We start from the raw sequence: 26,315 nt of genomic DNA, 5'->3' as shown, positions 1-26,315 counted from the left end.
GCATAATCTTTCATTCTATTTCCAGCAGCAGCCAGGCAGATGACTCTGAAAACACAATGCACAGAAGTGATAGTCTGCCTTTCTTTAGCATCTGGTATTTAACTGCACAGTGCCCCTGTACATGGAGTTCCATTTTATTGTTCATGCAGCTATCATCCTTGGAACACTGATGGTCATAGAGTGAGATTGTTTAAAAAGATATCCCTGTGCAAGAGAACTTACAATTTGGGAAAGAAATCTTTATACATTTTTGTTTGTGAATACTAACTTGTGGTCAGTGTTTTGTATATAGTGTGTTCATTTTTTTTAAATAGAGAAGTCCATTCCATTACATGCAGAATGTCAGTTCTGACCACAAATGATTAGGCCCTTTTTTAAACCATCAGCATTGGTTTAGGAGAAGCACTGTTTGTCATGCAGTTCTAGGAATATAGATCTTAGAAAATAAGAGGTTTATGCAGAGTTGCCAGCTCCATGTTCAGAAGTTCCTTGGGATTTGGGGGTGAAACCTGGGGAGGATAGAACCACAATGGGAGTATAATGCCATAGAGTCCCCCCTCCAAAGCATCATTTTTTTCCAGAGGAACTTACCTCTGTCACCTGGAGATCAGTTAGAATTCCAGGAGACCTCCAGGGCCCTTCTGGAGGTTGGCAATCCCTGGCATATGTGCTACAGCTAAATGTATTGTGACCAGACATCTCTAGAGTTTGTTTTCTGAATTATTATTTCTTGGCAGCACTTCTCCTAGTTTTTTTTTTTTTTAACCTTCATTAAAATAATAATCTTTGGCAACTGAGGGCACAGCTGATGATAGAACAGTTTCTAACTTTCTTGGGTGGGCACGTTTTTTGGACGAACAACTTCAGGTATTCCTGGTTGTGATGTCTTACCTTGATCTATTTCAGTCTGGGTTCAGACAGGTTTTGTGGCTGAGACGCCCTGGTTGCCTACCTGGCTGCATCTGATGTTCATGTCTTGCAGTTCTCGAGGATCTGACATTTATTCTATGTGGCTCTTATGTTAAGCAAATTTGGCCACCCCTATATAGCTTGACATCAGCTTTTATGGTCCTATTAGATTTTTAAATAGCTTTTGTCATTTTTGGAAAATAAAGTTGGTATACTTCTCATTGTTGAGACATATGGAAGGGTTTCCACTGTCAATGCTGAATTATTCGTTTGGAGTCTGTCCTGTTGTGATGCCTCAGCTTGTGGTATTGTCATTAATCTTCACGCTTAGATCAGGCAGCTGAATGACACTGTCCAAACTTTGTGGCTTAGTCCGAGATGGGCTGATAGTGCATGTCTGAAAAGGCACCATCACTTATGTTGCATGGGGTTGAATTAGATTCAGGTCAGGTGAAAAGTTTGGTGGTGCTTTTGGACCCAACATTATTTAAGAAGCAGGATTCCAATTTTTCATGCATTGCTTAAAACAGATAAGTTTGCGTATCTCAGATGGGTCTTCTGTTGATGACAGAGATTATTGTATGTAATATTGGCTAGATTTTATTGTGGAATTTAATGTATAATTGATGCCATTTGGATGTGTGTTGCTAATTGCATTTTACCGTAAACTTCCATAAGCCTCTTTGAGAAAGGTGTGATATAAGCAAGTTGTGAATGCACCCCAATGGTGACCTTTGAGGGTCTCTTGTGAATGTTGAACTTCAGTGTTTGTATGGCAGTATTTTAATTATCCCTTCTAAAAATTGTGAATCCTATGTAAAATAATGGCATACTCTAATCTGTTTTACAATGCTTCTAAGAGGCAGGGATAATTTTGCTCTCATCATTTCCAGGTGTCAAATGCAATGAGGCAACATAACATTTTAGAACTGAAGAATTTCCCTTTTTCATTTAAGGTAACATGTGAAGGTTATCTAATTAACTGTTTTGAATTATATAATATTTAAATATCTGGATATGTTTATGTCCATATTTTCTACAGTGCTGCAGAAACATAACAGTTACATATGTTGCTGTGAGAGAATTGCTGATTATTATCTGTCTCAGTTCATGGCCTCTCTCCAACGGTTGATCCACCACTCTGACTGGTGTTAACTGTGATTTCAGTGCTTCCCCAGTGGGAAGTTACCCTCTCATAAAGTGGTTTCTCAAGGTTTCTACTTCACCCTTCAGTGGTTCACTGTCTTCTGTACTGGTGACTCTATGTGGTTCTGTAGGCACTAGCCTAATCTTCCTTTGAATTGCTGAAGAAAACTTCTCTGAAGGTCCTATTTGTAGTAGCAGTAAGACCAGCCAGGAAGGTTTCAGAGTTGGGTGCTCTGCATCCACTGCCAAACCGCCTGTGATCTTTCCCTAAAGACAAGGTCATGCTCTGCCCTGACTTGATTTTCATGCCAAAGGGTAAATTCAGGAAGGTTTCAGAGTTGGGTGCTCTGCATCCACTGCCAAACGCCTGTGATCTTTCCCTAAAGACAAGGTCATGCTCTGCCTTGACTTGATTTTCATGCCAAAGGGTAAATTCAGTTTTCTGTCATTTTGCAAGAAATCTCTCTCATGCCATTCTGCCTAAAAGAGCCAGTTTGGTGTAGTAGCTAAGTGCGCAGACTCTTATCTGGGAGAACCAGGTTTGATTCCCCACTCCTCCACTTGCAGCTGCTGAAATGGCCGTGGGTCAGCCATAGCTCTCATAGGAGTTGTCCTTGAAAGGGCAGCTTCTGGGAGAGCTCTCTCAGCCCCACCCACCTCACAGAGTGTCTGTTCTGGAGGAAGGAGATAAAGGAGATTGTAAGCCGCTCTGAAACTTTGATTCAGAGAGAAGGGTGGGGTATAAATCTACGGTCTTCTTCTAAAACCCTTCCCACATAAGGGCAAATATTGGCACTTGCTAGTTTTCCAGTGTGCTATCTGTATTTATCTTAGACAAACTATACCCTTTCCCAAATCAGACTGTCTTTCTGTTGCTTACCATCTGGTCATCAGTCTATAAGCTTTAGCGTCTAAGGGGACTCTGAGAAAATGGATCCCACTCTGAAGCATGCTTCTCTAAGTGGGCCTGTAGCCAAAAACTTCTAAGGGAGGGCAGGGAATAAAATTTTAGGGGGGGCCACGGGGCAATTTAAAAATAAAATAAAAACCTGGCAGCACTGCCCCCAACACCGGTGGGCAGCATGAGGGACGCACCTGAGCGAACTCTGCCTCCATCTCTCCCTCTCTGTCTTCCCCCCCGCCCCTCATGCCGAGGAGTCGGCTCCAGCTGCCCTAGAGAGTGCATGTGAGGATCCTCCATCCCAAGCTGGGCGAAGCCGAGGCAGTGGAAGGTGGGCTGCAAGTTTCCGAGCTCTTCATAGAGTTGGTACTGGTCAGTGAAGAGTTGGCTCCAGAAAGCAGAAAAGCCTATTGCTTGGCAGCAGTGGCACTACTGTGGGGACATGGAGCTGGACGAGGCAGCATGAAGTGATCCTGGGCATGGGAAACTAGCAGCAGCAGGCCCCTTCCCCTTTGCTGGCTGGGGCGGCTGCGGCTGCGGGGGAGGCAAAGGGGTTTGCCAGAGGAGGGTGAGAGTTTGCCTCAGCTCAGGGCAAGCAGAGTTTCGATTGGATGGGCCTGCCCTTCCTGGGGCCCTTGTAACTACGGGCCTGTCTCTAAGTCTCTGCAAGTGCCATACTGGATTACTGTTTGTTCAGTTCACTGCAGCCTTTATGATGAATATTTCCATCTGTGGTACTTGCAAGCTGCAACATGGGCATCAGTGTTTAATTTAGTCAAGAACTACAAACTAGGTAAATGTTGGACTTACCATGAAAGTTCATTTCTCTTGAGGAAAAAAATGGCATTCTGGACCCATCCTGTTTGTTTAGGGTGTGTGTGTGTGAGAGAGAGGATAACTCTTAGCCCCCATCCCAACATGGCTGAAGCAGCTCTCTTGACTGTTTTGCTATCATAGTTCCACAAGTTTTCCTTGCCAGCTTGCATTGTTGTATATGCTTCTGTCATGTTCAGTTATTCTGATACTGACAACCAGCACAGCATTTTTAATTAGGGTTGACTAACTCATAGAATCACAATACAAATGAAGTCTTGCTAAAAAAGTATCCAGACTGAAGAGGGTAGGCACTCCCTCTGCCTCAAGATCAGCCTGCTTCTTGCCACCAGGGATGATGGGTAGGATAGTAGCTGAATGTTCTTTAATATATTGTTTCTCCTCAAGCAGAATTAATCTTGACAGTAATTCCAGAGTTTCAGTCTCTTCCCTGTTTCTAAAGTATTTATTACACAGTGTAACAATTGACAATTAAAAACAAGACAGATTCATAGAAATACTACAGCCTATAGAAATTGTATCTCAACTGAACATGAATTAGCAAATTGGACACTTGACCAGAAAAAGAATAACTGGAGAGACACTGTCCTCTTTGTGGATTAACTAAGAATTATATTATAGGCATTACTTCCTTGTGAAGCCCACCCTCATACTGAAATTCTACAAACCTGCCTGGCCCTTAAGTTTAACAGTTTGTTTTAAGTGTGCTGCTTGGTTTTAGCAGAAACTCATCTGGCCTAGTGGCTTTATGAGATATTCTCTTCTGTGATTCATGTTCAGTTGATGTACAATTCCTATAGGTTGGATTGTAGTATTTCGATATATCTTGTTTTTAATTGTCAATCGTTACACCGTGTAATAAAAATAAAAAACTATTTATTACACTCAGCCTTCTGAGTACCCATGCCGTTTTTGTGTTTGGGGTTCTCCCCCCTTTGTTTCTTTGTCCCTATTTCTGACACTTGACTGGGAAGTTTCAATGATCTTGCTTGGGAAGCTGCATTACCTGAAAACTAAACCTTAGTTTCTGAAAATATATTTCTTGATTCTGTACTCTTCCATTGCCCTATTATCTTTACCTGCGGCATTTACCATATCTCTTCAGTTTTCTTGTCATTTCTGCAATACCACTGCTCTAGTTTCTGTGTGCCCATGCAGTCCTTCACTTCTGACCTCCTTGCAATAATTTAATTGCCCCCCCAGTCGAAAGAAGAGACAGACACAAGATATTGGGTTTAAACCGGGCCGCTTTATTAAACTCAACCTGTAAACTCGGCAGGGATAAGACCTAACCAGACAAGCCCCTGGGGTCACCCACGGACCCCGCCTTGTCCAAAGGGCAAGCAACCCTGACGCCAGCACAAACCCGCCGTATTCGGGTTGTAACTGAGCGGCCAGGCCCCCAGCCCTTCTCCACCTGGGCTAGCATCGATCCCCCATGGAAAGATTCGCCCAGGTGAGGCTCACCGTGATCTGCATTCCCCGCACTGAGCCGTGTAGCCCATCTGCGGTTCATACAGACCACATGCACCAATGGTGCTAGGCCATAGGTGCTCCCCTGCAAACACTGTGGCCAACACATCCCCGGCCAGCGACCAACTTACAAACTACATAATTAACCTGAAGCTATAAGGCAGTACAAGGTAGGCGAAAAACAACTCCACATGGGCCAATTATGTGAAGATGAAAAAATTCCTACCTGGCCCCCAACAAGGCGACCGGTTGAAACCTGTACTGCCAAGGGAGGGTGGGCGGGCAGAGAGCCAAGAAGACAGCACGAGGTCCGGGCGGGGCCAGGGCTTATATAGCCCTGACGCCACGCCCAGACCTAGCCCCGGATGTGTCGAGGCTGTCAGTCTGATGCTCCCTTCTTCCGCGGGGGCAAAGACCGCCCCCAGCTTGAACGCCGGCGATGCCGGCTTGGCTGGGAAGGGCCGAGCCTTGCCCCCCAGTCGAAAGAAGAGACAGACACAAGATATTGGGTTTAAACCGGGCCGCTTTATTAAACTCAATTAACCTGTAAACTCGGCAGAGATAAGACCTAACCAGACAAGCCCCTGGGGTCACCCACGGACCCCGCCTTGTCCAAAGGGCGAGCAACCCTGCCCCCAGCACAAACCCGCCGTATTCGGGTTGTAACTGAGCGGCCAGGCCCCCAGCCCTTCTCCACCTGGGCTAGCATCGATCCCCCATGGAAAGATTCGCCCAGGTGAGGCTCACCGTGATCTGCATTCCCTGCACTGAGCCGTGTAGCCCATCTGCGGTTCATACAAACCACACGCACCAATGGTGCTAGGCCATAGGTGCTCCTCTGCAAACACTGTGGCCAACACATCCCCGGCCACCGCCAATGCCAAGCGGGGGACTTAGGCATTAGCGCCCCAATGGGCGGCCCAGAGCCGACCGCAAGCCCTGCCGAATCTCCTCCAAAAAGGCCCGGTTGCCCAATTCTGAAAGATGAACCCCATCCGACCGATACAGGTCAGCATCCTCGACCCGTATGGCCGGATGGGGAAGGAAAATTCCCAAGCCATCTTCCATGGCTTTTTGTAGAGCCCTATTAGCCTTACGCCTAGCGCGCTTAATCCCCCCAGGCGAAAGGGCGTACCTCCACACCCTGCGTGGCAGAATCGCTGACCACACCAGGATCACCCCAGGCCATCTCCGTTTAATTTCTCGGAGATCGGCCAATGCCTGCTGTGAGAGAGCCTTCCCTCGCAGCATCCCCAAGTCGTTCCCACCCAAGTGAACAACCAATATGTGTGGAGGCGGAGCAGCCCTTTCCCTGAACAATAAGGGCATAATACCAGGCCACCGCAGGCCCCGCCGACCCAGCCATTCCACGACTGCCCATGCACTGAGGCCCAGCTTTGTGCCAAATGAAGACCGCCGAGCCTGATGGGCGGCCCAGAACACCATGCTGTGCCCGCAGATGAGAATACGCCGCCTCTCACCCCGAGCCACAGCACCTGCAAGACATAAAAGTGTCAGGCCGGTGATCTTAGAAAAACAATACCACCCACGCCTGACCCTCGACCCCTTATGGCACTAAAGGGCGCACATATGTTTTAAAGGCCGCCGACCGCCATCGCCCAATGCGCTGTATAGAAGCTGGCGTGTAACCCATTGAAGCAGCAGTGGAGGCAGCTCCAATGCGAAACGAATGGGTCCCGAATTTGACGCCCTTCAGGCCTATTGCGGCCAGAGCCCGACTCGTCACTGCCCAGAACTGAAATTTTGTGAGGGGGGATCCATCCTCATGCCGGAAGAAGGGGCCCTTCCCAGTGCCCCTAATCTGAATATAATGCCTAACAGCCCGCACCAGGCACAACTCGTGGACCGTACACTGTCCAAGAGTGATGATGGACCCCTTCCGCCATTGGTCAGTCTTGGGCCGCCGGAGCGTCAAAACGACCTGCCCTTGGTCGATTTTGACGTCTCCAGCATGGAGCGCCCGCATTGACACATCAGTCTTAGACTGCATCACTAATTCACTGATCCGTAGGGCACCAAAAATTGCCACCAACGAAGCCGCGTGAAACAAAGCGGCCTCGAAAGGGGAAGAACAAATGGCCGGCCAGCTGCCAAACAGCCCCTTCAGAACGGAAGGGGAGATGGGCTGCCGGTCATCCACGCGCGGGCCACACTCCCTGGCCCAACCCTCCAGCATTTTCCTAATCCTAAAATCGGCCGTACTATCTGCAAACCCATAGGCTTTACTAATAAAGGCCAATGCCGCCAGTTGGCCTCTAATAGTCTTTAACCCCAGCCCCCTCTGTTTCTGAAATACACTGAATTGCATAATATGAGCCGTGGGAATCGGCCAGCAATCCTTCAGCGCAGCAGCCCTCCTAAACTCCCGAAATTGAGAGGCCGCTCTATCATAAGCCCTTCTAGTGCTAGGCGCTAAAGCCAACTGAATGGCCCTACCGGCTTCAGCTTCCCAAGCCGCCATAGATCCAAGGGCATCCGCTCCGGCCGCAAGTCCGCTTCTGGGGCAAGTTGCCAAAAACGCTCCATCTGTTGGCGAGATAGAGCGTCCGCCACCCCATTGCAGACCCTGGGTACATGCCTTGCCGTGAACAAAATGTTCAACTGGAGGCACCGAAGCATAACGGATTTAACCAGATTCATGACCAGCAGAGACTTTGAAGTCAAGGAGTTGATAACATGTACCACTGCCATGTTATCACACCAAAAGAGCACAGAATGGTTGGCTAGTTGCTCGCTCCAGAGCCAAACGGCGACTAGGATAGGGAAAAATTCCAAAAATGTCAGATCCCCACTGAGCCCACTGTCCAACCATTCTGCAGGCCATTGCTCTGCACACCAATGCCCCCTAAAGTACACACCAAACCCAGTAGATCCGGAGGCATCCGAGGAGATCTGAAGTTCAGCTTCGATCTTCAACTCCTCCCTCCGAAAAGAAACACCACTGAATGCATCCAAAAACACCTCCCAAGCCTCCAGGTCCGCCCGCATTCCAGCGGTCACCCGGACACGATGATGGGGGGAACGCAATTGCCGCATAGCGTCACAGAGACGCCGCAAGAAAGCCCTACCTGGTGCCACCACTTTGCATGCAAAGTTAAGGTGACCCACCACCTGTTGCAACTCAAGCAACGAAACCTTGCGCCGACCTTTCAGTGCAGCCAACTGGGCCCTAAGGTCCATTACTTTCGACTCTGGCAGCCGAGAAGCCTGTTTGTGGGTGTCCAGCTCAATACCCAGAAAGGTAAGTACCGAACTGGGTCCCTCAGTCTTCTCATGCGCCAACGGAACCCCCAGCTCGTCGGCTAAATCCTGAAAGGAACGCAACAACTTGGCGCACTGCCCAGTGCCCGGAGGACCAACCAAAAGGTAGTCATCCAGGTAATGCGCCGTGTCGTCTAACCCAGTCCTGTCCCGAAGCACCCACTCAATGAAGGAACTAAAGCGTTCGAATGCGGCGCAGGATACCGAGCAACCCATGGGGAGGGCGCGGTCCATTTAGAATTTGCCCTCGAAGCAAAAACCTAGGAGCTCGAAATCCTCGGGGTGCACTGGCAAGAGACGAAATGCTGACTTGATGTCACATTTCGCCATCTCGGCCCCAATGCCACAACCCCGCACTACTTTGACCGCTTGGTCAAATGAAGTGTACCGCACCGAACACAGTTCCTCAGGGATGGCGTCATTGACCGACGCCCCCTTGGGGTAGGACAGGTGATGGATGAGACGATACTCTCCGGGCGCCTTTTTAGGCACCACCCCCAAGGGAGATACCCGCAATGTTGAGACAGGCGGCGAATCAAAGGGTCCAAGGACCCTGCCCTCCTGGCACTCCTTGGCGATCTTCGCTCGAACTATGTGCTCGAGACCCGCCACTGACTTAAGGTTGGGAGCTAGACAAGGGGCCCTAGGCCCCCGGTAAGGGATCCTGAACCCAAAGGAAAACCCCTCCCACAAGTATTGCCCATCCGCCTTGCGTGGGTACTTTCTCAATAAATTATTGAGAACCCTCAGCCGAATGGGACTGGGCCCCTTTTCCAGGGGGCTGCTGACTGTTGCCGCCACCCCCCGAGCGCCTGACCCAGGCTTTTGGCTTAGATCTACTGCAGGCGGAAAGGGCATGAGGCCCGCTGCACAGCGGGCACTCGTGCTTGAACTTGCAGAGCTTCCTGGGGCACACTCCCTTAGAAGCGAACTCCCAACATAGCAGCCGGGATTGAACCGGCTGGCCCGCCGATGGGCGGGCCCCTGCAGTAAGCTGCTGCTGTTGTTTTTGGACCAAATGTCCGCTGTCGGACCTGTCACCAGCATTAGGCTTTGCCAGGGACATCAGCTGCAGCCAAAGCTGCTGGCTGACTTGGTCCCAAGGCAACCCTGGGTTGACGGCAGCCCTCATACGGAAAGCTTCGTCGTATTGCAGCCACGCTGCACTGACGAAGTCCGTATATGCCCTGTAAATAATGTCAATGTATTGAAAAAGGGCGGCCGCACGGGCCGGCTGCGCCCTGGCAATAATGCCCGCATAAATTAAAAAGCCAGGCAGCCAGTTGGCCCAAGACCTATCTACCTTTCGGCGTTTCAATTTTTCCTTCTCCTTCTCGTCGAGCTCATCTTTGCTTTTCTTCTCGAGCTCTCTATAGAGAAGGCCGAACACATCCACATACTCTCCACGCAGGATCTTTTCCCGGGTAACCCCCGTTAAATGATCTCCCAGAGGCAACGAGGTGTCTCCATATGGGAACGCGTGGAATGGTATGCTCGCATAAGGGTTCGGTGGGTAAAACCACTCGCCTCCAAGCCCAGCAGGGCACATTCCGTGTAGCTGGGCATATTGCTGCCCACCCCAAGGCAGAACCCCTTGAGAAGGAGGCCCTGTGGAAGCTGCAGGTGTCGCCGAGACTGCCTGTAGACCTGCTGCCTGTAAGCCAGCACTCCCTAACCCAGGTCCCTGAGTAACTGAACTCTGTAGGCCCCAAGGCCAGGGCAGCCCGGCCCCCCACTGGACGGCGGGTGTGCCAGGCTGCCCCACGCCCCAATTCCCTTCCCAACCCTGGGGGAAGAGCGGGCATCTGAATAGGTCCCCAGGGCCACCCTGGAGTCTGCTGTGCCAACAACTTACCCCCAGCATCAGCCGGAGTTCCACCACCTTCTGGAGTCTGCGGCACACCGCCTCCAAAGATGCAGCCGCTCAGCTGTTCGCCAGATGGTCCCTCGCCAGGGTCATCCTCGTCATCCGGCTCCGGCTGCGAATCAGGCACCGGCACTCTGCCCTGCAAGGCAGACAGTCGAGCAAGCATCTCTGCCTCAAATGTAATGCGCGTCGACCGCCCCGAAGTGCGGCGACGCCCCTGCCATATGGGAGCCCCCGCAGCGAGCCGTTGCTGCTCTAATGCCTCTACCTGGCTAATAATGGCCAAACGGACCTGCTCCCCCTGTCCCTGCTCCTCAGCTGGACGCACACGGGGTATACGCGCAGGCTGTTTGCCCTTGGCTTTACCTTGGCCCTTCTTAGGTGCCATAATGATAACCTTGATTATATTAACACAAGCCACCCAACCACCCCTATAGTGAGGAAGACAAATGAAGAAGACTACTCCCCCAGCAACCTCTCTGCAGGATCACAGGCAGAGATATACCCCCTTGAAAACCGTTTGAACAAGGCAGCTGGCTATGCCAGGGGGTTCGCCAAGGCACCTCAGCCCACTAGGCCAATGCTCCATCACGTGGCATAAATATTAGCACAAAAATATGAGGACCAGAAATGGCCGCCGCGCACGCCGGTGGGTGAGCTCTATTAAATGCTCGTCGCCGCGCTATGTAAAATGGCCGCTATAACGGTCACTTAAAATGGTCGCCGCGTGCGCAGTGCACAGGTAGCGATAATAATAATAATAATAATAAATAAATAATAAATTTTATTTATATCCCACCCTCCCCGCCCAGGCGGCTCAGGGCGGCTAATGATGTGCCTTCCTTGCCGCCCAAACGGACTTCAAAGAAAATGGCCGCCGCACGCGCCTTGTGTAGACCACGTGGCTTCCCCTTGTCGCCAGAGGACGACCTCGTTGTAAAATGGCCGACGTCCCCGCCTTGTGCAGAGCACGGGGCTTTCCTATCACCAGGGGACGAACAAGGGACGACCGCCTCGTAAAATAGCCGCTGTACGTGCCTTGTGCAGCGCACGGGGCTTCCCTCTCGCCAGAGGACCACCGCCCCACAAAGCGGCTGCTGCGCGCGCCGCGGACCGAGCCTGGCCGCTGCTGGCCCCGTACAGGCTCCTTTAAACCCCGCAGAGACCCCCAAAGCAGCCGCCGCCTGCGCTACGAGCCCCCTGCACCAGACACCACACCGCGTTCCCGTCGGATTAGCGGAACCGACGATCAGGCACCGGCCGCTCGCGCTACCGCCAACGCCTGCACCGCTCCACCAACGCTCCGACACCAGGCCGACACAACCGACCCTCGACGCTCCGAGGCCCGACCGGCCTGAACGATGCTGCTCCCGCATGAGGCTCTCCCTCAGAGAGCCAAGAAGTCAGCACGAGGTCCGGGCGGGGCCAGGGCTTATATAGCCCTGACGCCACGCCCAGACCTAGCCCCGGATGTGCCGAGGCTGTCAGTCTGATGCTCCCTTCTTCCGCGGGGGCAAAGACGGCCCCCAGCCTGAACGCCGGCGATGCCAGCTTGGCTGGGAAGGGCCGAGCCTTGTCTGCACAGAAGCCAGGACATTGTTATTTATAAAGTTACCTAGACTAGCCTTTGTGTGGGCTCCTGTACTGGGACAAGGATTTCCCATTTACTTCTTTGCTGTTTTAACAGGTTTTGATGTGCTTACTATATTTGTTTTAGTTCCAGGCATACCAATTCACCCATCCTGTCTTATTCTGGCTTTTGCATGCAAGCATGTATGTATTGTTCTTTTTGGAATGTCTTTGTCCAGTTCTACCCTGTCATTATTTGAACTATATAAATATAAAAAAGGCTTAGTTGCCTAAGACAAGTAAGCATCTCTTCTAAGCCACCCACAGTAGATCTTTACAGTAGATAGTTCCGGTTCATCTCAGCTGCATTTTTATTCCTCTCCTTCAGGTTCTTGTAGTAGCTAATAGCAGTTATATGCAGTAAAGCATAATGTAGTACTCTTAAAGATAGTTCACAAAATATAAAGCATTTAAATCAGTAAAATCCACAAGATCTCTGAAAAGCAGCTCTGTGTAGGAGTTAGGCAAGGATAATTTGCTTGTAACTTTAGACTTGGTCTAAAATGTCATTTATGAGAATAAGTCATCCTGGATTGAATATTTTTAAAACCTTTCCCTAAGAAATCTGGGAAGGCTTACATATGTGAAGAAAAATGGTTTATGGTAATGAATACACTTTTCACATAGGTTTGATAACGATGAAATACAGAATATGTATAATTAAGATCCTTCCTTAGGGAAAATATGGCTCTTAACAAGCTCTTAACAAATTTAATATAATACTGGTATGTAATTTGTGAGAACTCTTAAACAAAAAATGTAGTGGCAAAAAAAAATGTAATCTAGGTATTGGTATTCTTTCTGGAAATGAGCATCGGCAGCAGTGGTATTGACTTAATTGTTATGAGGAACGGATCTGACATGAATGAGATCTTGTTGGGCCATGCCATACGTGTCGTAAAATATAATGCCAGGTAGTAGAAATATAAATTTTATAAAGAACACAGACAAACACAATTAAAGATTTTTTTTTAAAAAAATCTTAAAACATGCTTAAAAGACTAGCACTCTTGCAATATTTTGTTAACAGTCCCTGATAACTGATACCTCTTGCTCTGAGTTATTGCATCAACATCTGGAGACAATATCTGTGCTGTAGCAATCTTGAGTATGCTGATCAGGTGTTGTTCAGGTGTGTATCTGTAGTTTACAAACCTACTTTTGATTTATTGATGTTCATTACAGAAATCTTATGGTCAATTCTTTGAGCCTAAGATCCAGAGGAAGATGTGAAATGGCTGGGCATTGTGAGCTTTTGTACATAAGTTGCTTCATGTGCTGGTCAGCCAGTGGAGAAAATAGAGACCTTACTTTGCAGCATAATTAAGCAAGTCTGGCAAAGCAAGCTGTGACACAGAAGGAAGTAAGAGAGGGAGAAGGAAGCAGATGACAGTGAGTTGCTCCCAGGACTGATAGGAGCCCTCTAGGGGCCTGATGTGGTCCATGTACCACACATCTGACACTCCTGATCTACAGGAAGATAAATGCAAATTTGAAAATTAGATTTAATCCTGAAAGCACAGTTTCATGCTTTGTTGGAGGATGAGTTGCATAGAGTGAGCTTCAATGCCTGTGAAATAGCAGCTCTTAATTGGAGGAATTGTAAAATATTAGTTGACTTGCATGCTATTTGTATTAAATGTAAGAACAGAAAAGAATATAGTACTTTGCAGAAGCAATATGTACTACCTTCTTTGTGTCCATGGCCAATATCGCTTCTGCAAAGTACTAAGTTCTTTCCTGTTATATTTAATACAAGTAACATGCAAGTCAACTAATAATAAGTCTTCCAAATAAGAGTTGCTGTTTCCCGTTGGAGAGGTGCTTTCTGCATTTCATAGTGCTCAGTGGCCACTTCATCCTTGCAATTACCATGTGAAATAGTGGGGTTGAGAGTGTGGGTGATCCAAGGTCATCGTGCAAGCTTTCAAACCAAATGGTTGACATTATAAGTATGAATGTGAACAGCTACATGTCCCAATTTTGGACTATGTCTTCACCTTCTGCTTTGTAGAGATTAGTGGTCATAACTAGCACAGAAATTGCCTCTGAGCATTCCCCATCCCCTTTTTCAGTGGGCTGTAACTTGAAGGACTGCTTCTTTGGTGTCTGGGTATTGCAATCTCAAGAGAGGCAGTGTTGTTAGGATGAAACCTCTCTAAGCTGCTGACTTCTTCCAGAGTTAGAGTGGCTCAGAGATATTTTCTTCTTTGTCCTAGAAGAACTGCTCCTTGTGTGAACATATGAACATATGAAGCTGCCTTATACTGAATCAGACCTTTGGTCCATCAAAGTCAGTATTGTCTTCTCAGACTGGCAGCGGCTCTCCAGGGTCTCAAGCTGAGGCTTTTCACACCTATTTGCCTGGACCCTTTTTTGGAGATGCCAGGGATTGAACCTGGGACCTTCTGCTTCCCAAGCAGATGCTCTACCACTGAGCCACCGTCCCTCCCCGGTGTGGGAATGTCTGTTTACTGAGAACATTTCAATGCCATCTTTCAACTCAACCCAGGGTCCGTAAGATAGCAAAATTAAAACTTTGAACATTGAATTAGTGTTTATAACCAAGCAAAACATATGGCACACAAACAGGGAGGAGGAGGAATAAGTTAGTGAGGGAATGCCAAACAAAACTGGGTTTTCACCAACTGGCAAAAGACAGTGATAGAAAGAGACAGTTCTCCCTGGGAGGAGAATTCCAAAGTTTTGGCTCCATGACTGAGAAGGTTCTGTTTTGGTTTGCTCTCACTCTGCTACCCTTCTAGCAGCCTGTCATCACTGTTAGAAATAAGCTTAATTAGAGGGAAGGCAGCTTTAATTTCACAGCCATGTATAAGTACTTTCCCCTTACCCCTCAAAGCAGTGATGTTGTATAGTTGTATGAGAACAGGAGCAGAATCTGCTGAATTGTGAAATCTATATGTCTGGAATTCTCCATTCTCAAAATTCTAGACTACGAGAATGATACTGTGATTTGGGCATTCATATTTACTTAAATAGTAAAGTGGAGAGTTGAATATTTCTTCATGTCCCATATAAAAAATGGCTGTTGTGTTCCTTTGAAGTGAGTTTTACATAGCCCATGGGCTCTGCTACTTTTAAACAGGTTGATTCACGTGGGTAGCCATGTTGGTCAGAAGCAGCAGATCAAAGTTTGAGTCTAGTGGCACTTTTAAGACTAACAAGGTTTTATTCTGGGTACAAGCTTTCGTGTACACACAGACTTCTTGCCACTGAACTCAAACCTTGTTCTTTTAAAAAGGTTGACATTGAAGCTGACTGGTAGGACACTTACTCAACAACTCTGACTAAAGATTTCATCAAGTGTTGCTTGTGTAATTTAAATATCTTTATAAATATGTGGCCAAATAGTTGTTTCTGTTAAATGTAAACTAAATTATGTATCCAGTACCACATGCTGTGACTTTTTTGTGTTCCTGTGGAATACATATAGCTTGTGTGTAATGGCCTATGAACCATACAGGTGTCTGTGTGTGTATGTATAAAGAGAGACTTTCTTGTGCAAATAGTGGCTAGGAAATGAGAATGAGAAGGGTTAATTCTGGCATATATTGTGAGCCAGCTAAGGAAATAAGGTGTGTGTTAATGGATAAGGTGTATAGGCCAGGGTGTTATAGCTCCCTGTATAATTGTAGAGTAGTATTGAGCACTTAACTTCACATCTCAGTGGGGTGTTGTTACTTTCAGTCACAAAATAGTCCTGCTGTAAATCAGTATTTATCCTCTTTTCTTAACATATTTAAGAAGGCCTATAAATTCTGACCTGGTAGCATGTCAGCCAACATGATCAATGTCCCTGTGAATGTCTCTCTAGGCACACTAGGTAATGCTAGGATATTTGATCATGCAAAAATAGATGAGTAACCAGCAAGGAGATGTGAACCCACAGAAATCCTGCATTACTTTTAATGGGACCAGACAAAATAACTATGTGCAAGCTTTCAAGTTCCCAGAACTTTTCCTTAGGCTAGATGTAAAAGGGCAAATTTGCTTTGATTTCTGGTTTAAGGATCAAAAGATCCCGTGTAAAATAAATCTAATTTGCCTCACACTCCAAGTTGAAGGTGGACCTTTTAATATGGGATGAGTGGTGAGGTGGTTAACAACCGTCCAGCCTGAGGGAATTGTTTAATGGTAACTGAAAGGCCTTAATCAGGGGTTGTGACAATGAGGCACTTGAGAAACTTGTAGTTCAGTAGAACAATGCCCATTAGAAGGACATAACTGTATACCTTTAGTTGAGCTGGCATTCAGAAGCTTTGGTGTTCTGCTTTCAAAAGAATACTAGTGTTAAGAAATTAACCTAGGGCTGCTCTCAGTCCACTTTGTCAAGCATGGCAATTACCTTATACTTTTAAGTTGAGTGTGAAACCAGAAGACTTGGCTTCTTTTCCAGTATTAGACAGCAGACAGTTAAAATGTTTTCAATTGCACACGGTAAAAATTGGCCAGTTGTTTCTAGAGGAGAAACATACAGGTCATGCCAAGGTTATATCTTACATTTCTGATTAAACCACAGGAAGAATAAACAGCTAAAATAACACCTCTTGTATGCCTGCTGGATATGTCATTGAGTGAAATTTTCTTTCACAGCAGAAAATAACTCTTTAACCTCTGGTGTGGTAGACTGGAAAGGAAAGGATAGAAATCTGCTCTGAGCAATTCTTCAGCCAGTGGTTGCCCGTATGCTAGCTGTCCCAATGCAGCTAGAGAGAAGAAATCAGTTATTTGGACCAAGGTAGTGCTTGACATTTGGATGATATGGCATGGATGAAGTGTTAAATTGCCACATTTACTTCAGGGCAAAAAGCACTGGAAAACTTAATTACAAGTGGATCATTGGTTTAATGAATGGCTGTTTCATTTAAATAGTTCAGTTCATTCTAGGAAAGCTCTTTTTTCTGGAAATAAAACCCTGTGAACCCTAGCACTAAACACAGTAAGGTTTCTTATTACATTTTCAAAAGGCTTTTAGCAAGGGTAAAGTTTGTTTTTTAGAAAAAAAATAAAAATATTGCTGCAGGGTAAGAAAGCTTGCAGATTAAAAACAGAGACCAATGTTAGGACAAATTTTGAGTCCAGTGGCACCTTTATCTTAATGTGTAAAAGTATTTTAATCATTAAGAGAGTCTCAGAGGTCGTTTTCACACTCACCTTCCGCCGGCGCGACCCCCCTCTTCACCGTGCAGGATCTGCGCGGATTTCGCACTAAACGCTGCGGAGCAGCCAGAAAAGCCGGAAGCTCCCGGTGCAAAAGCCGCTCAAACTGAAACTGCCAAAAAGCAGTTTGGCGTTTGCGCAGCTTTTGCGACGGGAGCTTCCGGCTTTTCTGGCTGCTCCGCAGCGTTTAGTGCGAAATCCGCGCAGATCCTGCGCGGTGAAGAGGGGGGTCGCACCGGCGGAAGGTGAGTGCGAAAACGACCAGATACTCATTTACTCTTTAACAATTAAGGAAGATACTTTTAGACATCAGTCTTCTACTTAGATATTTTTATTGCTCCACTGGTTTCCCCCCTGTAATTAAATCCAAACATATTATGACCTATAAACTTAGTTTTATTCAGAATGTAAGCTTTCATATGCTCTTAAGCAGACTTCATCAGACAAAATGGGAATGGCAAGCCGCAATTCTTAATATAAGTGGGCATTGAGTTGGTATGTAGAATCATGGGAATGTTTTTAGCAGATTGAAAGAATCACAAATAGGGATCTGTGTTTGTTAGCATTAGAACAATACAGGGCTGAGACAACACTAGAGGGTGATAAAAAGCAGACTGCTGTTGTAGGTGCGAAGTGCCATAAATCTAGGTAACATTCTGGCTTTGTTTAAATAGATGGCATGGTTTCTCAAGAGGTTATAACATCCATTATAGTTTGCCATTAGAAAAAAAGGAAGACATTAAAATACAGTGGAGGATGGGTTAGTATGTGCAACAAGACAAACAAAATTGGCTGTTTGAGCAGGTTCCCTGACTGACTCAACAGCACTTAGCCCAAACATCTGGACCCTGAAACCCAAAATTTGGGGATTGCATTCATTCCATGGTTGGCTGGTTGATGGTTGGCTGGGAAGGAGATGGTGTTGCCAACTCCTGGTTGGGAAATTCTTGGGTATTTGAGGGGTGGAGGTTGGAGAGGGTAGAATTTGAGAATGGCAGGGACGTCAGACATGTACAATGCCATAGACTCCACCCACCAAACCAATCACTTTGTCCTGGGGAACCATTGTTGCCACACTCCAGGTTTGGGCTGGAGATCACTCAGAATTACAGCTGCTCTCCAGATGGCAGAGATCAGCTCCCATGGAGAAAGGAGACAGGACCCAGAGACTTTAATGGAAAATCCATTCCACATTTTCCTGCAACTTTGTGCTGCAATGTGTTTCAATGGAGTGGAGATCAGTTTCATTTTTCAGAGTTCCTATAGCCAGCTGAAGCTCATGCTTCTTGGAGTTGTGATGTTGCAAATAAAGGGTTGATACTTTGAGCCAGCTTGTCTCTGCTGAATGGACCTGAGAACTGGTACCTCATGAGTACTCTAACCTGGGAACTGACAGTCAAAGGGGGATATTACACTGGAGAACCGTTGCTAATTTGTGTAGATGGGTTGGGGAGAAACTTGCAATGTCCAGCCATTTAATATTTTCCCAGGCTTAGAACATTTTATATTTTTAGTTTGTTTTATGATCCTTGTGCTTTTTCTTGGATGTTTTATTTTAAAAATTGCTTTGCCATATCCCACTGTTCTCCCACCTTTCTATTTTAAACAAAATAGTGCAAGAGTTTTAAGCATGTTTATATTTTAAGTTAAAACATAATATCTTTAACTGTGTTTGTCTGTGTCCTTTATAAAGTGTATATCTCCACTACATTACATTTTATCGGGCGCTTTATAGGGGCCATGTGGATGCGACTGATGATAGACAACATGCCTTTTTGCGACAGCTCTGTTTACCAGAACTGAGTGTGGAAGCTCAAGGGTGCTCTCTGCGCCCCTAAGACTGGAGGAAGTAACGGCTGCGATTGGGGCACTCCGGCAGGCATCAGCTCCTGGACCAGATGGGTTTTCCCTGGCTTGGTATATAAGGTTTAAAGATATACTAGCTTCTAAACTGTTAAAGACTTACCAGGCTATTTTCGATAAGGGTATGCTTTCAAAGGAGTTCAATGCAGCATCTATCACTTTAATCCCCAAGCTGGGGAAGCCCCTACAACTTTGTTCAAGTTACCGCCCGATATCCCTACTGAACGCTGATAATAAGATACTGACATCCATACTTGCGCAGCGCCTCCAGTCAGTAATAACTCAGGTGGTGAACAGAGCACAGACGGGCTTCATTCGGGGCCGTGCGGGCGCGGATAATGGTTACTTAATTACCGATTAAGTAATTAAGTAAGTATATACAATGAGAAGGAAGAACCTGCTTTTTTAATATCCATTGATGCTGAAAAAGCTTTTGACCGTGTTGACCGATGGTTCTTGAGAAATGTGATGAGCCACTTGGGCTTTCCGGATGTGTTCCTTCGCTGGACCCAGCTGATTTATGAAAATGCTGCATCAAGAATCAAGGTTAACGGTGTTTTATCAGATCCAATTGATTTATTGTGTGGAACTGGGCAGGGATGCCCGCTATCCCCTCTTTTGTTCAATATTTGTATTGAACAACTCGCCCAAGCGGTGCGTCGACGGACGGACATATGAAGCTGCCTTCTACTGAATCAGACCCTGGGTCCATCAAAGTCAGTACTGTCTTCTCAGACTGGCAGCGGCTCTCCAGGGTCTCAAGCGGAGGTTTTTCACACCTATTTGCCTGGACCCTTTTTTGGAGATGCCGGGGATTGAACCTGGGACCTTCTGCTTCCCAAGCAGATGCTCTACCACTGAGCCACCGTCCCTCCCCTATATATACGGAATGAAGTACCGCTCATCTGAATTCAAAATATTGTTGTATGCCAACGATGCTCTTCTGACGGTGACCAAGCCAGATTCTTCAATCCCAGCTATTATTAAACTTACTGATGAATTTAGCCAACTCGCAGGCTACAAAGTGAATTGGGGGAAAACGGAGCTACTTCAAGTGGGCGGAAGGAAGACTTCAGACGCAGTGGGATCGCAGTTTGCACTTCAGGAGGAATCTATTCAATATCTAGGATTGCTAATCCCATGCCGAATACAGCACTTAGTGGGCTTGAACTTTACGAAACTTATGGATAAGACAAAGTCTGATCTTGTTCGATGGAGATCTATCCCTCTGTCTCTGTCGGGAAAAGTTAATGCTTTGAAAATGGTTATCTTCCCCCGGTTCTTTTATGCTCTCCGTGCCCTCCATCAGTATATTCCGCAGAAATGGTTTCGAGAACTTAACTCATTAGTGGCGAACTTTCTGTGGGAAGGGAAGCGACCGCGTCTCTCTTTGGCACGGCTACAACTCTCCTCCGATCAAGGCGGGTTTGGCTTACCAGACTTAAGTGCTTATCACAAGGCCTATTTGTTGGCATCGGCTAATAGATGGAGACAGGCCAACGGAGGGGACTCCCCAGAATGGGTTGCTCTGGAGGCTGCATCGATTGTCCCCCTGTCTTCGTTAGAAGTACTGGGCTCAAATCACTGTCGAGACGATGTCCTACCTCCACCGATTCAGGATGCTAGATGAATTTGGCAGCAATTTGGCTCTGCACAGGCTTTAATGTTTTTTTACATGCTGCTGTGACTCTCTGGGGCAACCCAGTATTAAAGGTTGGTGAACGCCCGGTGGTTTGGACGAGATGGGCAGAAAAGGGGATTGTCACTTTAGATCATCTCCGTGATACAAATAGAGAAGTATTTTGGACTTTTGCGGAACTTCAAGATAAATATGGACTTGAGCCTAATCAATGGTTGCAACATCGTCAAATGAAGACAGCTTTAACACTGCTATTGGGACCGGATGCTTTGGCTGCTCCGGACCCCCCGCCCCTTTCAGTAAGAATAAGGCATATTTTACAACATGACAAACCGGTACAAGCCTTATATGTGCCCTTTTGGTCCGGAATGCAACAACAACAGCTAATTGAGAAATTGCAGATAAAATGGGCTGATGACCTAAAAGTTAACATTCTGCCATTTCAGTGGAGTATGATTAGTAGGACGATTCAGAAGGTTTCTAAGGATCAGCGTCTGATACTAATCCAGAAAAAAAATCATTTTCGAATTTATTGGACTCCAGCCCGTTTGTACAAACACAATCTTTCCTATTCATCATTGTGCTGGCGGTGTCAAACAGCTGAAGCAGGTTTGTGTCATATGCTTTGGACATGCCCGGCGTTGGTGGAATTTTGGGGAGGAGTGTTGGTCTGGATGAATCGTATGATTGGGACACAATATAAGTTCACCGCTGTTCAAATTTTGCTGAACTATTTTCCGTCAGTTTGGGCACTGTCATGCCCGCAGCGACAGTGGGGGTATCGGGCACTGATGACGGCTAAGAGGATTATTATGTGGATGTGGAGAACAGATTTTTCAGGCACTGTAGCCCTCTGGTTAGAAGAAATGCTCGCACTGGCGGTAGAGGAAAAGATAGTTTATCGATGTCTGATGCAATTTCAGCAGTTTGACGGAATTTGGCCATTAGGGCGGAAGGACATAAAGGGCATCGCAGTGCAAATGAAATTACTCTCGTACTGTGGGGGGTGGTGGCAACCAGAGAGCAACATTGGAGATTAGGCAAGTAATAGACAGAGACAGATTAGTAGAGGTGACTATGGTGATGGGTTACTGGATGTTTGATGAGTGGTCTGTTTTGATGTATGTAAATTAATTATTTGTTTATTTGTTCATTGTAACATATATACAATTTAATAAAAGATAAATAATAAATATATACATTACATTTTATAACACACATGGCCCCGCCCCACAAAGTCCCATTTGTGTCAGATCCTCAGCTTCTTTAGCAAGGCAGTAGTCATTTTTGGAGGTGTGTTTGGGGTCATTATCATGTTGGAATACTGCCCTGCGGCCCAGTCTTTGAAGTGAGGGGATCGTGCTCTGCTTCAGTATGTCACAGTACATGTTGGCATTCATGGTTCCCTCAAAGAACTGTAGCTCCCTAGTGCTGGCAGCACTCATTCAGCCCCAGACCATGACATTCCCACCACCATGCTTGACTGTAGGCAAGACACACTTGTCTTTGTACTCCACCTGTTTGCTGCCACACACGCTTGACACCATCTCATCGGACCACAGGGCATGGTTCCAGAAATCCATGTCCTTAGTCTGCTTGTCTGCAGCAAACCGTTTGCGGGCTTTCTTGTGCATCATCTTTAGAAGACGCTTCCTTCTGGGACGACAGCCCTGCAGACCAATATGATGCAGCCTGCGGCGTATGGTCTGAGCACTGACAGGCTGACCCTCCACCCCTTCAACCTCTGTAGTAATGCTGGCAGCTCTCATACGTCTATTTCCCAAAGCCAACCTCTGGATATGACGCTGAGCACAGGCACTCAACTTTGGTCGACCATGGCAAGGCCTGTTCTGAGTGGAACCTGTCCTATTAAACCGGTGTATGGTCTTGGCCACCGTGCTGCAGCTCAGTTTCAGGGTCTTGGCAATCTTCTTATAGCCTAGGCCATCTTTATGTAGAGCAGCAATTTGTTTTTTCAGATCCTCAGAGAGTTCATTGCCATGAGGTGCCATGTGGAACTTTCAGTGACCAGTATGAGGGAGTGAGAGCTATAACCTGCTCCCCCTTCACACTTGATACCTTGTACCACTAACAAGTCACATGGCACCAGGGAGGGAAAATGGCTACTTGGGTCCCATTTGGACATTATCACTTAGGGGTGTACTCACTTTTGTTGCCAGCAGTTTAGACATCAATGGCTGTGTATTGCGTAATTTTGAGGGGCAGCACATGTACACTGTTATACAAGCTGTAGACTCACTACTTTACATTGTAGCCAAGTGTCATTTCTTCAGTGTTGTCACTTGAAAAGATATACTTAAATATTTACAAAATGTGAGGGGGTGTACTTGCTTCCATGACATACTGTAGCTGTAATCCTGAATAGTCTTTAGAGGTGATGAGAGGGATGAATGTTGGGAAGGGAGGAAGGCAAATATGTCTTATTGCCTGCCAGCCCATTGCACCTTCGGCGGGGACCCCTCCTTTCTACCCTAGTCCTCCATTTCCATCATTCCTACTGCACCTTCTGGTTCCAGTTTGGTAACCACTCTCTTTTTTACCCTGGGTTGATTTGCTCTAGTTTAGTAAATGGAAAATGGTTTGGAGTAAAGTAACTTTAATTGGGCATCTAATTTAAATTAACAAAAGTTAGTACTGTGTATTGAATGGTTGTTACTGAAGCTTCAATTTCTACTCTGTATCTTGGTTAGCACAGTAAAGTAAGTTGCTGCTCTCTCCCTTCCATCTTTTTCTCACTGGAGTGCTTAATGGGCCACACTGGAACCCATACATACAAAAGACTTCAAGTATCTCTCTTCACCTTAGAACTCATGTTCTCAAAACTTTTTGTAGAAAAAGCCCAGCAGAAACTTATTTGCATATTAGGCCACACCCCAACATCTCCATTGTTTCACACAGGACTTTTTCTACATCCCCTAATGCCAAGCTAGCTGGAACTGCATTCTTGTGCGTTCCTGCTCAAAAAATGCCCTGCATTTTCTAGTTCTCAGTGTATGGAGAGCACCCTTCACATGGTGGGACTGACAAGGAAACTGATTTTGGTAATAGTGATGCTGTTTAATTTGGCAATTTGAATGGTCAGTTATAGCTTCATTATTTATTTAGAATATATCTATGCTGCCTTTTCAGAGTGCTGCTCGAGGCAGCTTATAAATATAAGCAGCATAAAACAGAAGCAGAGCATTTAAAAGGCTGATAAGGTAAAACAAATTAAAAGCCTGGATGAATATGTTATTAACTAGCTGGCAGTTTACCATTTAGAGAGTCATCTTTTTTTTGTAACCATAATTACTTTGGATAAAGCATTATGTACTTTCCCATTTGAAAATGGTTGCTATTCTGTCCCTTCAACTCTTAAAACCACTATTGGTTAAAGATGCCTCTGCCCAACTTCAGAGATCCAATAACCTCTCCAAGCCCTGGGTTGACAAAGAGTGCTAGCAAGCAAGAAGAGACCTAAAATCATGTCTAAGAATTCTGTGGGTCCTAATACTTCGTGTGCACAATATGATCTTTCATGCTTAAAGAAGTCATATTCTGTGGGAATAACCAAAAAATGTCTGTTTAATAGACAGCAATGTGGGAGGAATGGGATAAGAGGTTTAATGGTGAAGGAAACTGTAGAAAGGATGCACTTGAATACAGACTGCTTTAATTTTCCATCTTAAACATGGATTGCTATAAACTTTGTTCCACAGAAATGGTGAGCAGCCAACCTCTTCCTATCTCAGACAATGGGAAAAGGAAAAAAAAGAAACGGACCAGAGCTTCAGATCATTTCCCAGGAAGGTTTGAAGGTTGGTCTTGCATCTAGATTGTGTCTTGTGTCAATATAATTTTGCCTGATGTTATCAATTAAGATGCGTTAGTGATTTTTAGATTGAACTTGTGTGTTTTTATAGACTTCATTCTGAGCTGCATCTGGTCTTTATTTTCCTTGTGCACTTTTGCTTTTCCAAGACAGTAAAATATCTGAAGTATCTAAATATCTTTGTGTGAGTTGTTCTACTTCTTCTTTGGAAATATTTAGAATTATTTTGAGGGGAAAATCCCTGATCATTTCTGTTGTCAAAAATACTTTCCACGAAGCTTTTGGAAAGTTTGCTGTTTGGATTAAATTTAGAGGGAACTTAACATGGGGTTAAATTTAGAGGGAACTTAGTGTGTTTTTGCTTGGGAGAACTGTGCTAGCTGTAGATATGTTATCATGAAATAAGCCTAATATCTTGGATTTCTTCTGGAGAAAAATCTGTCTAAATTCAGGTCCAAAACATTTTTGCTGTCATTACGTTGGCACTGGCTTATTGTATTGATTGACTGATTCATTCATTCATTCCTTGGATTTATATCCTGCCCTCCCCACGGAAGCAGGCTCAGGGCAGCTCACAACAGTCAAGACTAAACAATAAAACAATGAAAAGACATTGGAGTTTCGACAATTGATAAAAACAGTTAAATAATTTAAAACAATTTAAAACAGTTTTGGGACTACTATGAATTTCAATTTCAATATATTCAGCAATGTTGGGCATCCTCTTGTAGTATAATTCAGCTGCAGGCTAGTCGAAATAGTACTGTTTTACAGGCCTTGTGGAACTAAGCAAGGTCCCGCAAAGCCCTTACCCGCAATTGAGAAGGCTTTCTCTCTAGTAGACTTCAGTCTCACCTCCCTCGGCCCAGGGATCAACAATAAGTTCTGCGTCCCAGATCTAAGTACCCTCTGGGAACATGTGAGGAGAGACAGTCCCTAAGGTAGACAGGTCCTCGGCCATATAGGACTTTAAAGGTAATAACCAGCACCTTGTAGCGAATCTGGAATACTATTGGCAGCCAGTGCAGTTCCCGCAGCCTTGACAATATGTGCTCCCATATAGAGAGACCCAATGACAGCCTGGCCACTTCATTCTGCAGCAACTGCAGTTTCTGGGTATGAGACAGGGGCATCCCCATGTAGAGGGCATTGCAGTAGTCCAGTCTTGAGGTGACCGTTGCATGGATCACAGTTGCCAGGTCGCTGCACTCAAGGAAGGGGACCAACTGACTTGCCCACCTAAGATGGAAGAAGGCGGATTTTGCAGTGGCTATCTGGGCCTCCATTGCCAATGTGGGCTCCAGCAGCATTCCCAAGCTTCTGACTGGCGCTGATATTAGTGGCACCCCATCAAAAACTGTTAGATGGACTTCCCTTCCCGGACCGCCGCGACTCAGGCAAAGGACCTCTGAGTCTGATTCAGACGATTCAGCCTAAGCCACCCTGCCACGGCTTGAAACGCCAGGTCTAGATTTTCTGGGGCAGAGGCATGCTGACCATACATCAGTAGATAGAGCTTGGTGTCATCAGCGTACTGGTGGTAACCCAGCCCATATCTCTGGACAATCTGGGCAAGGGGGCGCATATAGATGTTGAACAACATCGGGGAGAGCACCGCCTCATGAGGCACACCACAGTTAAGTGGATGTCTCTGGGACGATTATCCCCCGATTGCCATGCTTTGTCCCCGACTGTAGAGAAAGGAGGAGAGCCATTGCAGGGCCAACCTGTGAATCCCTGCGTTGGCAAGGCGGTGGAT

General features: G+C 46.2%; 1 protein-coding gene across 1 annotated transcript in view; it reads left to right on the top strand.

Moving 5' to 3' along the window:
* The first annotated feature begins 1,799 nt into the window (after nucleotides 1-1,799).
* The window catches only part of MKNK1 (MAPK interacting serine/threonine kinase 1), a 60,243-nt gene continuing 35,727 nt past the window's right edge, over nucleotides 1,800-26,315 (top strand). Inside the window, exons 1-2 of the mRNA XM_060231771.1 lie at nucleotides 1,800-1,865; nucleotides 24,444-24,542. Of these exons, the coding sequence (XP_060087754.1) occupies nucleotides 24,446-24,542 (97 nt within the window). The 5' untranslated portion in view covers nucleotides 1,800-1,865; nucleotides 24,444-24,445. The remainder of the gene's footprint in view (nucleotides 1,866-24,443; nucleotides 24,543-26,315) is intronic.

Source organism: Heteronotia binoei, chromosome 2, assembly GCF_032191835.1.
Source record: "Heteronotia binoei isolate CCM8104 ecotype False Entrance Well chromosome 2, APGP_CSIRO_Hbin_v1, whole genome shotgun sequence".
In the NCBI taxonomy this organism is placed as follows: Eukaryota; Metazoa; Chordata; class Lepidosauria; order Squamata; family Gekkonidae; genus Heteronotia; species Heteronotia binoei.
This window is presented reverse-complemented; position numbering and strand designations above follow the sequence as displayed.